We start from the raw sequence: 14340 nt of genomic DNA on the forward strand, positions 1-14340 counted from the left end.
CCATGTGTCCCAAAGAATGTGGTTCCCCAGGTATGAGAAATCTATCAATCCCCTACTCTTCTTTCACTCTGGCATGTTGACAAGTCCTAGGCAATTTCTTAGGCTGATATTTTATTTTATACCTTTGTCACAGCAGCTCTTACTCAGTTTCAGAATTGCCTGTACATGGTGTACCTTTTCATGTGACAAGGGATTGGTGCATTTTTTGATGATTGTGCAAACATTCCTAATTATGCCTATAGGTAAACATACTGCTGTCTTCTTAGAACACTGAGAAGTACAAAGAATGTTTATGTGCAAGTCCAGCCGTTCCAAGTATCTCTTGTCGGTTTAGACACACCTGGTTACCATCCCCCTCTTATTGGCCAAGAAAGTTGCCCCACCTGATTTGTAAGTTTACCTGTTAATGTGGGGGGGGACAGGGAGGGGGGCTCAGCCAGCCAACACTGGATTTAATCTAGCTGGAAGTAGCAAAGCCGTTCTTATTTGAAAAACCACTGGGTTCTGAGGTGATTGCTAGAGGAAAGCTGTTCTATCCTGGGGCACAGAGCACCTTGCTTCAGAGCAGCCCTACTACCTCAGGAGTCCAGTCGGTCAAACCCATTGCAGAGGATAATGGCTACATCTGCTCTGCAATACGCTGCACTGGTGCTTGGTGGTGCTGGCATGGTGGGCACAGTGGCTGTCACCATCATGCCTCAGTGGAGAGTGTCTGCCTTCATTGGAAGCAACATTGTGGTCTTTGAAAACATCTGGGAAGGACTGTGGATGAATTGCATAAGGCAAGCTAACATCAGAATGCAGTGCAAAATTTATGATTCCCTGCTGGCTCTCTCTCCGGACCTACAGGCATCCAGAGGACTCATGTGTGCTGCTTCCTTGCTGTCCTTCCTGGCTTTCATGACGGCTATCCTGGGCATGAAATGCACCAGATGCACTGGGGACGACGACAAGGCGAAGGGTCCTATCCTGCTAACAGCTGGAATCATGTTCATTGTCACCGGCCTGGTGGTGCTCATCCCTGTGAGCTGGGTTGCGAATTCCATCATCAGAGACTTCTACAACCCAATAGTGGATAATGGCCAAAAACGTGAGCTTGGAGAAGCCCTCTACCTAGGCTGGATCACGGCACTGGTGCTGCTGGCTGGAGGGGCAATATTCTGCTGTGCTTCTTATGGCAATGAGAAGAGCAGTAGCTACAGATACTCCGTACCTTCCCATCGCACAACCCCAAAGAGCTATCACATGGAAAAGAAGTCACCAAGTGTGTACTCCAAAAGTCAGTATGTGTAGTTGTGTATATGTTTTAACTTTACCTATAAAGCCATGCAAATGACTAAAATGTCCACTATTTTCTAAAAATGGAACCCAAAGGAACATTGACTTGCCATTCTTAACTGCGGAACATTAATTACAGGAACTGTGCATCAGCTATTTATGATTCTATAAGCTATTTCAGCAGAATAATGAGATACACAGTGCTCTGATGGTTTTAGGAAGTGCAGTCAGTTTTCTAAAATGGTTCATACATCTTTCCCTTTTATCAGTTACTTCAAAATGACATTGTTAATGACTATTATTTTACAACTGTGATTTCTCTATGACATAGCATTCTGTATGTAGATGAGAGTGACGTTTATATCTCACATAAATAGAGACAGGCTTATATGGTTCTATTTTAAATGAAATACTGATTCATTACACTGAATAAACAGAATTCAACTATTGCTTTTCAGGGAACTCGGGGATAAGATTGAAGACGGTTAATATTAATTGTTTAAAACCAGCTTAGCAATTAATGCACTTGATTTATAATGAAGGTTAAAGAGAAGGCTTTAATCAACTGTATAAAGGAAACTAAATGGCTTTCTGATATCCCGTTTTCCTAGCTTCTTTATGCTTTTTCCCTAGAGGCCTTCCTTTTCTTGTATATTAAATTAACATCTTTTAAAAGACAGATATTTTGTTAAGGAGCTTTGCATTCAATCGGCTTTCCAGAGGTATGCTAAGAGGAAAGAGAAAACTGTGATCTATGTAAACATGAAAGACTTCAGGAAAGTGAAAATTTTTTTTTCCTCTTCAATTTTTGTGGTTGGAGAAAGATGCATTTTGACAAGAAATCCTGTATGTGTGTGAATATTTTAATAACTACTTAAATAAAGACTTCGGGATTTTATCAATATAAATAAGTAATGTATTATATTGGACAGAAAAGTAATGTATTGTTTTTTGCTGTCCAAAAAATAGAAACAAGTTGTACTTTATGAACTCCATCTTCTCCTACGTGGATTCCTAAGTCAAAATTGTCCTTTCAGTTGTCAAGATAAATTTCTTATTCCATTTTTGTTCAGTTTTACTAAGGTATAGAAATACAATATGTTTGTGTTTCCGCCAAATTTGATGCAATTGATCATCCCATTTGAAAGTTTATTATCTACATTTTTCCAGTTTAAGTGACTATGTATGTTATCTGCTTTATGTCCTTTATATCAATAAATTTTTCTTTTATAGTAATTTGATATTATTTTTCCACTATTCTCCTTTTTTAATTATTATTAACTTGTAAAGAGTTTTTGAAAACCTGATATTTTGGGATCTCTAATTTTAAAAAGAATGTCAAGGCCACATTTGAAAGATAAAGGTAGATGTGGCATTAATTTTTGAGAATATAAAATATCTTACGTCACTTAACAATACCATACCTTATAATTATTGAATTCATACCCTAACTTTTGATGCAGATAATGTATTTGTAATTTATTAACATAGTACCTTAGGTCTCAAATCTATATACTATAAGTATGTATGTAATAGTCATCGCTGTAAAAACTTTCCATCACTAAATATATTTCTATCTCTGAGAAGTAGTATTAATTAATAAGAATGTTTAATGTTTGTGGGGCATGTATTATGTGCTAGGACCTCTACTGTTTTATATTCATTATGTCATTAAATCTTTTATGAGACTGATATTAGTTCAATTCACAGATGAAAGCATCTCGGAACAGCTCATTGATTACCCAATAGAGTCAGGACAAAAAATAAGGACTGTCTGACTTCATAGCTCACGTTCTTTCTCTTCAGAAAAAGTAGATTTTCTTCAACACTGTCTGGTTTCTAAATTGATTTTTGTATAAGGAAATGACATGCATAGCTACTGTTAGTTGGGAACATATTAGTGTTTTTTTCTGGGATTGGTGATTTTCCTATAGCTAAGTGCTAATTTGTCCTAGGCAATTTTTCCTTCTGGGGTCAAATCATTCATAAGAACAGAAAGAAGAGAACTAACTGAGCAGCTTGGAGAAGCAAACTCAATCTTCTAAGTACTGGTCTTTAATCAAACATCCTTTTTACCTAGAAAGCTCTCTTGATTGTCCCAAACTCAATTTACTATTTCCCTCTTCTTTTCCATAAAACAGAACTACAACACTGGTAGTTTTCCTTATGGCATCAACTCTTAAGTATCTCTGAAATCTTTCTCAAACTTTCCACACTTAACTGTCATCTTGTTTCTTTTCTCCGTAGTTGAAAAACCTTCTAGACTTGTGTTACTGCCTGTGGAACTTTCTTCCTGCAGCTATCTTCCATGGTCCCGTCTTAGTTTTTTGATATATTGCAAGTCAGGCCCCATAACTCCCTGCATATATATTTCTCATAAGAATGCTCCATTGCCTATAAGGTAAGTCCAAATGCCACATCAGATAACTGACAGGAAGGGGAACCTATCTTATAATCATCACAGCAAGTTTGATCACACAGTAACATTAGAGTATAATCAGTTCTAAAGTTGATGTCCAGAAACTGGAATAATTCACATGCCAGAGGTCTTCTTGAACATTCTCAAAGAGATGCACTGGAATTAAGAAATGATTTGATTGGTGGCAAATTACATATAAGAGGACAAATTTATAATGTACCTTTATAATGTAGTTTTAAGGGAAAACAATGCCATGTGATGGAAACAACACGGAGGCAGAGGATGAAGTTTGATACCCTCACTTTATAGCTAGTCTTTTTTTTTTCTTCCATACTGTACTACTTGCTGCTCCCACCAGGAACCCCTTTTGCTGATTCTGTATCCAGAATGACTCCCTCATATTGTAAAAACAGTTATTAATCTACATTATGCTAAGTGCTAGAGATACAGAGTTATTGTTTTCAAGGAATTTACAGTCTAACAGGAAAAGAGTGAGAAATATAATCTTTACTACATGCCTTCCATATGTTTGGTGCTTTTTCTTTATCAATCCTCTAAGAAATCTATGAATTACATATGAAATCATGAGAACACGGAGTCTCAAAGAGGAGACATAAATATAGATAATGTCACCTATATACTATTAATCTCAAAGAGGTTAAATATATCTTTATATCTCTCCTAATTCAGGAACCTGTGCTCTTCTTACTGCAATATTGGCTTCAGGCATCCTTCCCAGACTTAACCTTCTGAACAATAAATGGCACGTCACCACCCTTTTCCCAAGGCTTCGCTGTGACTCACTGATTACAGCACTCCTTCCCGCTGAGTCCCAGGGTCAACCTAACCATCAGTCTTTGCTACACTTTAGGTCCCCTCTCTCCCGTGTATACATAATGTGCTGATTTTCAGTTCCTGACATTCATTTCCTCTTTGTTTGGAATGCAGTGCATGTTTTTAGACTCCTATCTTAGGTCTTCTATTTTAAATTCGCCAGCTCTTTCCTTGTCCTGAGAAGGCCTCCCAGAACTGCCTAAACAGAATACCTGCAACCCCCTCCTCCCAATTGTGACCTCAGTACAATGCCAAGCAGAGCAGCAGTTGGGACGCAGCCAACAGGCGGAGAGCATGGGGGCTGGTTTTCTGCAAAGTTTCAGGTTCTGCCAGATTCCAGGAGGAAAGAGCAGCACTGTGTTCAGCTCCAAGAGTAATGAGAAGCAGGGATTCCTGGAGCAGAGGCCTGAGGCTAGGCCTTAAGCTTCCTGCTCGGGGTGGGGGTGGGGACATGGGGTCCACTTGCTTCACAAATAGTCCTGGGAGGAGGGAGACATTTGTACAACTGTGTCATTTTATGGAGATAATCTCAGGGCCTGCAAAACTGGAGACTCAAGCGGAGACTGATTCCTCCTTAATCTGGAGCCTCTGAGAGCCCTATAACTGAGAATGAGGGTACAGGCCACACGCTGCTGGGAGCACAGAGGTTACTTCCCAGGGCTCCTTACAGAGGCAGCAACTTTCAGGTCACTAGGTTGCCAGCCAACAGTGAGAATTCCTGCCACCCTAGGGTTAGCTATTACCAATTACAAAAACAACTTCCACAACAAAAGAGACCCTAGAATCATGTAAGAGAACACCAAGTGGGACTCAACAGCCAGGAAAAGGAAGTGTGAGCTGAACACCCATAACTGGCAGGCAACCTTTGAGGAAATGGATCTCCTGGGAGAGAGGACATCTCATACAAACAAACAAATATCTGTAAGAGCCTGAGGCAAATCAAATTACAGATTTAAAAGCTTTGAGTAACTAAAATAACATGATTTTTACATTTAAAAAGTTTTCAGAGAACTGAGAGTTGAAGGACATCACTGCTGAGGTAAAAATTGGATGTTTGGAAGAGCAAGTGAAAGAAAAGTTAGAACACAGCAAACACAGAAAAAGATGTAATTCATAACGAAAAAATGTAAAAGGCTTGGAGAATAAATTCAAGGACCTAAGAGGCAAATTCAGAGAGAGAGGGATAAAAAAGAGACGAAAGCAGGGGCAATCACTTTAAAAAATATTGATGCTGGGAAAAAAAAAGCTCAAACTTGCAAATAAAAAGGGCTCATTGAGGTCTTGTGGGGGGAGGAGGAGTTTTTACTTAAATATTTAACTTGTAAGTGCAAAAAAATAAGTATCCAAGCTTCCACCGGTCATAATAAATTACTTAACAACAAAAACAAAACAGTCATATTTCCATCAAACATTTTAACTACAGACCTAGAAGCTAGAAAATGGTGGATTAACAAGTAAAGACAATGAGAAAGCCAAGTCCCTTACTCAATAAATTTGTTCCCAACAAAAATTGCATTCTCCTATTAGTGAGAAAGAAAGGCATTTTGTGGCTGGTCTAGGATCCAGTATAGCTGATGCAGAGGAAATACTAAAGCAACAAATAACTAATAAGGCTGCAAGAGCGGGTAGCGGGGAGCAGGGGAACCTCAGTGAGCCATGACTCTGGCAATAAACAGAAGGAGTTGGTTGGACCAGAGTTGGGAGGAGGGTTTCAAGTGTTCAGGCTGCCATCTTGTGGAACTCCTGTCAATGTCACGCTGTAGAAGACGACTGTGAATATGTCGAAGTTTACCCTCAAGTTCAGAAATACTGCTTTCCCAGTTCTATAGATGAGTTCAACATTTTCAGCATGGAAAACAAATAAAACAAAATAAAAAAAAGTCTACTGGTCTAGCCTCTTTTTTCCGCTGCTACTCTGCCACAGGCTCCACAGTGCTCATATTTGAGCCTTGTTGGACTCTCATTTCTTTGCCTTCCAAGAATTCTTTCTTCCAGACCTTGACCACCTGCAGTGCCCTCATGACCCTTTATGTCAGAGGTTGTTGAGGACTTGATGCTACTCATCCTGGCACCCTCTGGCTGCACCCATTCACCACCCTGTGCCAGGTGTTCAGTGTCAGCCCTGTCCAGATGTACACCCGACCAACTGACCCCACCTCTCCTTCTGGGGGGCAAACTTAGTCTTTGTTAGACTAAGAGCGCCGTGTGCGCCCTCTTTGTCCCACAAATGACCCTCGATTGTAAATCTTCTCTGTCCCATATTTCTAAACCTACTATCTGTCCCGTCCCTTGACTCCTCTTCATATGTCAATAAACACATATGGAATTATTGGAAACAAAAAGAACCTTTTATAAAAAGAAAAAAATCAGAATTGAGCATTGTCCTGATCCAGGAAAGAATTTATATAATCTTTCTTACCATCCATAGATCCAGATATTTCCTGGTTTTTCTCCTGATACCTCAACCCCCTTAAACACCAGCCTCTAAAATCATTAACTTTGTTGACTAGGGTCCTTCTGTCTATGGTTACTCCTGCATTTTGTAACTGATGCGTGAGAGGAGTGGTAGGAAGGAAGGAAACCCATTGCTGAAGGTATTTGTTTTTGTCTGAAACCTAGTGAGAATGTACTTGTGCAAGCATCATAAATGAATAATTTTTCTCCATTAGACCAGTTTTCCTGTCTTTTTTTTCTTTTTCTGAAACTAGAGATAGTTATATGGAGATCCTCTTTGAATAAAGAACTGTTATTTATTAAATGCTAAATTGTAGAAATGCTTTGGAAATTAAACTATTCTCCAGCTTTAAAGCTGAGAAACCTTCCAAGAGAAATGAAGTGCGCTTTTACAGCGCAAATCTCAATACAATGATTTTACTTTTATCAAAGGAAGAATGAAGAGAGAAGAAAGATGCAGCATTAGGAACTGTTCTGGGCATTTCCTGCTGTATAATAAACTGTCCCAAAATTTAGTGACTTAAAACAACAACCACTTTATATATCACGATTTTTTGGGTTAGGAAATCAGGTAGGTCTCTGGTGGCCTGTAGCAATGACTTCAGCTGGTAGCTGGGGTCTAGAGTTAACAACAGTTTCCCTCACTGCCTGACACTTGACAATAATGTCTGAGTGTCTGGGCTCCGATGGGCCCCTCTACTTGTACTTGTGGTGTTAGGTAGTACCTCCTCACCGTGTTCTTCCAGAAAGGTAATCAGACATCTGGCATCTGGCACGGTGGCTGAGGGTGCAAGAGATCCAAGGGAAAAGAAAGAAAGAAACAAACAAAAAACACCAGTGCTTTTAAGAATCCTGATTTCCTTCCCATCATCTGCAATTGGTCAAAGCCACCCCAGGATCAAGGAAAGGGAAAATAAACTCTACTTCATGATGGGAGGAACCATACTTAATCTAAAGCCAAATTTAATTCCCTCTAGGCAGAGAGGCCATAAAGAAGTCTGCCTCATGCACACCCCACCCATGAACTTTTGAACTTTTAAGTCAACTATGTAACCACATCTTGGACTTTACTTCTTTTTCACCATAGCAACCAGATCATCTGTATTCTTCACTTTGAAAGAAACCAATGCATTTTACCAGCTAGCATCCTTCATTTGCACAGAGGACCTAAATGAGAACTGCACTTGTGGTTTTTTGCCCTTATATACCCCGCCTTTCTTTGTTCTGTTTGAAGCACAATTTCAGTTTGTACCTGAATCTGTGTCTCCGGGATTGCAATCCCTTCTTTGCTCAAATAAATGCTTTTTATCCTTTATTATAGCCTAAACTTTTTTGTTGTTGTTAACAGCCCAAAGTGGGCTTTTAAGAACTTAAAGAGAATTTTTTCATTCGAATAGATTTATTTTATGAAACAAAGGCATAGATTAAAAGTTGTGTTTTTTTATTTTAAATAAAATAAAAGAGAATATGAGTTTTTCATTGAACAAAAGCAGGTACAAGGAAAAATACAAATTAAATATAAGTATAGCTTAATTCTCCCTGTTGAAAATAAGGGAAGCAATTTCCCTCCCCTGCTTTTTCGTAGAACATTTATTTTTGAAAACTTGTAATTGAAAGTACTTTCTCTTCTCTTTGGAATGTATATACTAAGTCCTTAAAAAAAAAAAAAAAGCTAAATAGGCTTTTTGTCAGCTTTATGACCCAGGAATGACTTTCTCTAGGATCTGGGAGCCATTTCTCTGAAATGTAAACATTGAGAGAGATAGCCTCCGGCCCCCTCTCCTGATTTCTGTGGGAGTGGGTCTCTTGCTCCAAGTTGCAAAACAAACAATCATAAAAATATAATAAGTTTGTTTCTCCTCCCGATAAGGCCAATTAGCTAGCATAGATGGTCACCCTAATTACCAGGTAAATGTAGGATGAACTATAAATGTCACGAAGGTGCTGCTAAGTCCTTTTACTTGAGGAATAGTTTGTTGTTTATCATGAAAACGTGTGTGCAACGGGTTGTATCTGCTTGGCTATATAAAATGTTAGATTTCTTTCTGTCTTTGCAATCTCTTAGCAGATTGACTGTGATGCCTGTCACATTCTGTTTTAATGCTTATTCAGTAATGAAACTGTTTTCTTTACTACCTTTTTGGAAAGGACTCCTGGGTTGGAAGATTTGGTTTTTAATTCTATTTCTCCAACACAGGACAAGATAATAAAAAAATGAAAACAATTTCCATCATCTAGAAATTTATGCTTGGTAATAATCAGAGATGTCCCTAAATGTTTTGCAAATTTATGTTCATTTGAACACTAATAATGATGAAAAGTTGGAAACAATCCAAGTGTCCTGCAGAGAAACGTTGAATAAATATGGTGAGTCTGTCTATTCAGTTGCCATATTTTCCAGCTATTGAAAAATCTCTAATGACCTAAATGTTGCTATTGATATAAAGCTATGAAAATAGAATAAAAACAGTCTAAAAATTTCATATTCACTATACTCATGATTAAACTCTCTCTCACACACATGCACACAATGAACGCACACAACACTTATACACACATCTACTTGAAAGGACATGACTGGAAAGAAAATGATTAAACTGTAAAATTATATATGATGATTGTTTACTTTTACATTCTTTATGCCTTCATTTTTAATATTCAAATATCTTCATAGTCTGAAAATCAATAAACTCGTAAGCGAGTATATTTTAAGGATGGAAGTATATTAAAAACAGTGGATGGTTGACTTAACTTGGCAGAAAATCAGAACAGGTCTGTGGAGGAAAGAGGTGAGAAAAGGTCATCAAAATCCGAGGGAAATAATAAAACTATGGGAAAAGGTGACGATAAATAACAAAAAATGATAAAAAGTGAGAGATGAGTAAGAAAATAAGAGAAAGGATCAAAAAATAGTTTCAAGATCTGTGTAAATAAAAACTTGTGATTGAAGGACAGCTGGTTTACCATGTTTCAAGCAAAATTAATGATATTAAGTGAAAACTAAGAGCTACTTTGATAAAGGTTTCCTATTTTAAGTTGAACTAAAAGGATTTTGGAAATATCTAAATGGAGAAAATAGTTGTCAAATCAAATAATCAAACATAAATTGTATGTTTCACTTCGCCCTTAAACAATACAATAATGGAGCAAGTAGTTTCTTGTTTCATTTTGCTCTTTAACTTTGATTTTTGCATTTAATCCTTTAAACTCACTCCACAGAGAGAATTCACTTTTTTTTTTTTTAGCATTTTAACAGGTAAATATAATCTTCAAATTTCTGCAGTAGCTAATTTTTTAGCTCCATTTGTAAAAATCTATCCCCTATAGTTTGCTGATACATTATTTATCAAGTAGTAAATGTATACATATCTCACTGTCTCTTTCTGGACTATATATTCTGCTTCATTGATCTCTGAATCTTTTAAAAAATAGATTATCACTAATTGATGTAAGAGTTGGTAGTTTCATCACGTGTGTAGATACCTATCTGGAGTATACTTCATATTCTACTGACTTCTTAACAGGATTACTTTCAGAGTATTTGTCCCAATTCACTGCAGAATGAGAGCTGAGAAGAAAATATGTTATTAATAATGAGGAGACTCACATAAATTCTTGTCCTTCCTTCCTTCCTTCCTTCCTTCCTCCCTTCCTCCCTCCCTCCCTCCCTCCCTCCCTCCCTCCCTCTCTCTCTCTCTCTCTGTCTTTCTTTCTATTTAAGCAACTGTGGTAGGCATACTCAGGTACTATCTTGGCCTCATCTATTACAAATTTCAAAATCAACTGTAGCATAAAAGCAGTTTTGACTTAGAACACACATAGTATTGTTCAGTTAGAGAGGGCTTTTATAAATCAATATTTAATCAACGTTTAATTTATTTAATTTAAAATATTTAATATTTATTCCCCCCAAAATCTCTCAGGCCCAGTGAAAAAGACTGGAACCTTATCCAAGAAGCCAGGTTTCTAACACTTTCCCTAAGGTGAACATATAATACTTTAGAACCCAATAAATTCTAAAGTTCTGAATTTTGGGTGGATGGCATCAGCTTCAAAAATAAGGATTTCATTTTATTTTTGCCAACTGCCCTAAACAAAAAAATCATTAATGTTAGTTTGGAATCAAAATGTTTCTATGTTATTTGTTCTTATTTATGCCTTCCTCATGATAATCTGGAGACCTAACTCAAGAAAAAAATTACATTAGATTCACCAAGGCTTACTGGGATGTAGGTATGGACTGCTGTGACTATACTACATACTTTAGGATACACGCATTTTTGACAACCAATAATGATCCCTTCTGTTTTACTTCCTCAGGTACCTGAGAATGTTTACAGTTATCTGGAGAATATTGACATAAAAGCCGAGTTGATAAGTAATAGAAGAAATTGCTTGTTTCTGTTTATATAGGTCAAGCAGCTAAGCACTAAACCCAGAAAGCAACAAGTATTTACTGAAAACATATCTTACAAACAACAGTCTTTCAATAGTAAATCTTTTGAAGACGTGATAAATTGAGAAACTTTTCAGGAGCATCAATTTGTGCCTGCCATGTCTTCAAGACATCCCAAAAAACTGGGGTCACTGTGAAATCTCTTTAAATCACTGTGAATGAAATGGAATTCGTCTGTCATTTCAGTTTACATGACCTTGGGTCTCAAGCATATTGCATAATAAATTTCTTAATAATGGAGGATGGGGGGAATACTATGTACTATTTGAAATAAAACTTGGATTAGTCCAGACAAAAATTTTGTGAGATCCCTTGGATCTATAGCCTGAAATCCATCCAATTTTATTTTTATGTTTCATAATCAAAATTAATTTATTAATTGGTGGTTCTAATCATTTATATGTACAAATACATGTATACTCATATATCTAATATATACAAATTTATGTAATACTCTTCATTTAAAAATTAAACATACGAGTATGATGTACAAAAAATGAAATCGTCTGAAACTGCCCCTCAAAAGAGATAAGGAATACTAACACTTTGATATTTAATTTTAAATTATCATTCTTCCCAAATATAGTTAGTATTCAGAAAGGGACATGGAAACATATTAAAAATCATGGTAGTTAATCTCTTTATGAGACATGTGCTCTGTGCTTGGAGTTTGCAAAGATTATCCACAATTGCAACATTAACTTTGAAAAGAAGCCCTTCCACCTGCGGAAAATGATGTTCAGCAAGGTTCAAGAACATGTCCTGAACAGCATAGGTAGCAAGTGGAGGAGTGGGGCACAAATGTCAATATACCCGAATCTGACAATATACCCGAATCTGACATAAAGCCATAGCCCGTGCCCTTTTCGTCACCCCATGCTTCTCACACATAGTATCACTTCCATTTCTGTGGAAGACAAGGTGGGTTTGTCCCTGGACACATTGATAATGTTAGCACTTCAAACCAATATCCTGATAGTTACATAGTGGAAACAAAAAAAAAACTGATTTATTTTTAGTCAACTTAACATATATGAAGAAACATTCACTTCCAGGAACTAATACAAAGCCAACGTTTTCTAAAAATTTAGCAATACTTTCTCTACTTCTTGGTGTTTTCTTTTTTCTCTCTGGGATTCTTTTGTTGTTTTCCAAACTATACCACTTAAGGCAATTTAAAAGGCTTTAACTTTAGATGTGAACATTATTAGTTCTTCCCAGTAAATAGCTTTACTCAGTGCATTAATGTATTTCAGAATTTTAGCAGAATTAGACTTCACATGCAACTGAGAAAAATATGGAGCAGAGATGAGTATTTACTGGCAAAGAATATTTTGCAAAAAAAAAAAATTCAAGATGATATTTATTTCTGCAGAATCAGGCCTAATAGTGTATATATTCACTGGGCTTCAAAAAAAAAAAAAAAAAAAAAAAAAATGGTGGTTTTGCAATTTATCTAGCTTGTTCTGATTACTGGGATGAGAGCGATAATCTCTAGAGACTTTCTGGTACTCACCCCAGAAGAGGAATCCGACCTATCATTGTTTGAAAGGAGAACAAAATTACAGCATGAGAAGATGGAATTCTGAGAAACACAATCCTTAAATAGTGATGAAGCTTTCTCTCTAAGCATCTACAATCCAGTTAAAAATGAGAGATCCCTCTAATACTCTATTATTTCTCATGTTCTAGTTTTGATGGACCCCTTCTCCTGTTCACCCCCAACCCCAAGCTTAACATCAATCTCCTGAAATTTCCTTTGTCTGAAAATGACTTAGGTTGATAACTCAGAAGAGCCAATCCTTCATTCACCAAATATTTCCTGATGGTCTGACCTAAGCTCAGTGCCAGGAATTCTCCTGGACCACACTGGAAGGGTTCAGCATCACACAGTGCTAGTTCTGGGAAAGCATATTCACTGGTCTCTGTGGGAGAAAATTCATAAACTGAAATGTTGGACCCAAGATGCAAATGTCAAGCAAACTAGTGAATAATGAATTCTGAGTTCTGGATAAGCTGAACCAAACTTGAATTATACAGAACTTAAGCAAATAGAAGAGCAGTCTTTAAAGCCTTTATGGGTTCCAGAGATGTTACAGAATCTCATGAAGGCCATAAAACCTCATCCTCCCCCCCCCAAAAAGAAAATTACACATACATAATTTCTGGAGTTTTATAGTCTACATTGAATGGGTTGCATTTGTGCGTTGTTCGTTCATTCAGCAAATAATTAATGAGCACCTACCATCTATGTATACTATTCTAGATCTCAACTTTTAAGGAGACTTGGATTATTTTGAAGAGCCTTTTACAATTAAATTATTTTTTGTTTCAATAACTTTAAGGCAATTCATTGCTAGATTCTATGATGCTCAAAAGAGCATCAGACTTGAAGCATGTGAGGAAAAGCTCAAATAAGGAAATGGATGATGAAGGGAGTTTAGACTGGAACTGCAGTTTTCTTGGGACCTAAATAGTTGATCTGTCTCATGCTTTTTCTCAGAACCAGATGAGTCCTTTGCTGTTGGAGCTTTAGTTCTAATTAAGAAGACTGCATGATCATCCTTTCAGTTTATGAATTTTCTCCCACGGAGACCAGTGAATATGCTTTCCCAGAACTAACACTGTGTGATGCTGAACCCTTCCAGTGTGGTCCAGGAGAATTCCTGGCACTGAGCTTAGGTCAGACCATCAGGAAATATTTGGCGAATGAAGGATTGGATCTTCCGAGTTATCAACCTAAGTCATTATATATATATATATTGACTGAGTTATCAACCTAAGTCGTTATATATAGATAGATAGATGATAGATAGATAGATAGATAGATAGATAGATAGATAGATAGATAGTTGTGGGGGCAGGGTTGCTTTATTCATGAAGAAGATAAGAGTCTGGA

General features: G+C 37.1%; 1 protein-coding gene across 1 annotated transcript; it reads left to right on the forward strand.

Moving 5' to 3' along the window:
* Positions 1-439: 439 nt before the first annotated feature.
* CLDN8 (claudin 8) lies at positions 440-2970 on the forward strand. Its single transcript, XM_019729913.3, has one exon. It carries the CDS (start codon positions 616-618, stop codon positions 1291-1293), a length of 678 nt encoding a protein of 225 aa, XP_019585472.1. The 5' UTR covers positions 440-615; the 3' UTR covers positions 1294-2970.
* Positions 2971-14340: the final 11370 nt, after the last annotated feature.

Source organism: Rhinolophus sinicus, chromosome 17, assembly GCF_057876585.1.
Source record: "Rhinolophus sinicus isolate RSI-liver-muscle chromosome 17, RSI-T2T, whole genome shotgun sequence".
Lineage (NCBI taxonomy): Eukaryota > Metazoa > Chordata > Mammalia > Chiroptera > Rhinolophidae > Rhinolophus > Rhinolophus sinicus.

What these genes read in the sequence shown, in the direction of transcription:
- CLDN8 (XM_019729913.3), top strand. Translation starts at nt 616, where the DNA reads ATGGCTACATCTGCTCTGCAATACGCTGCACTGGTGCTTGGTGGTGCT.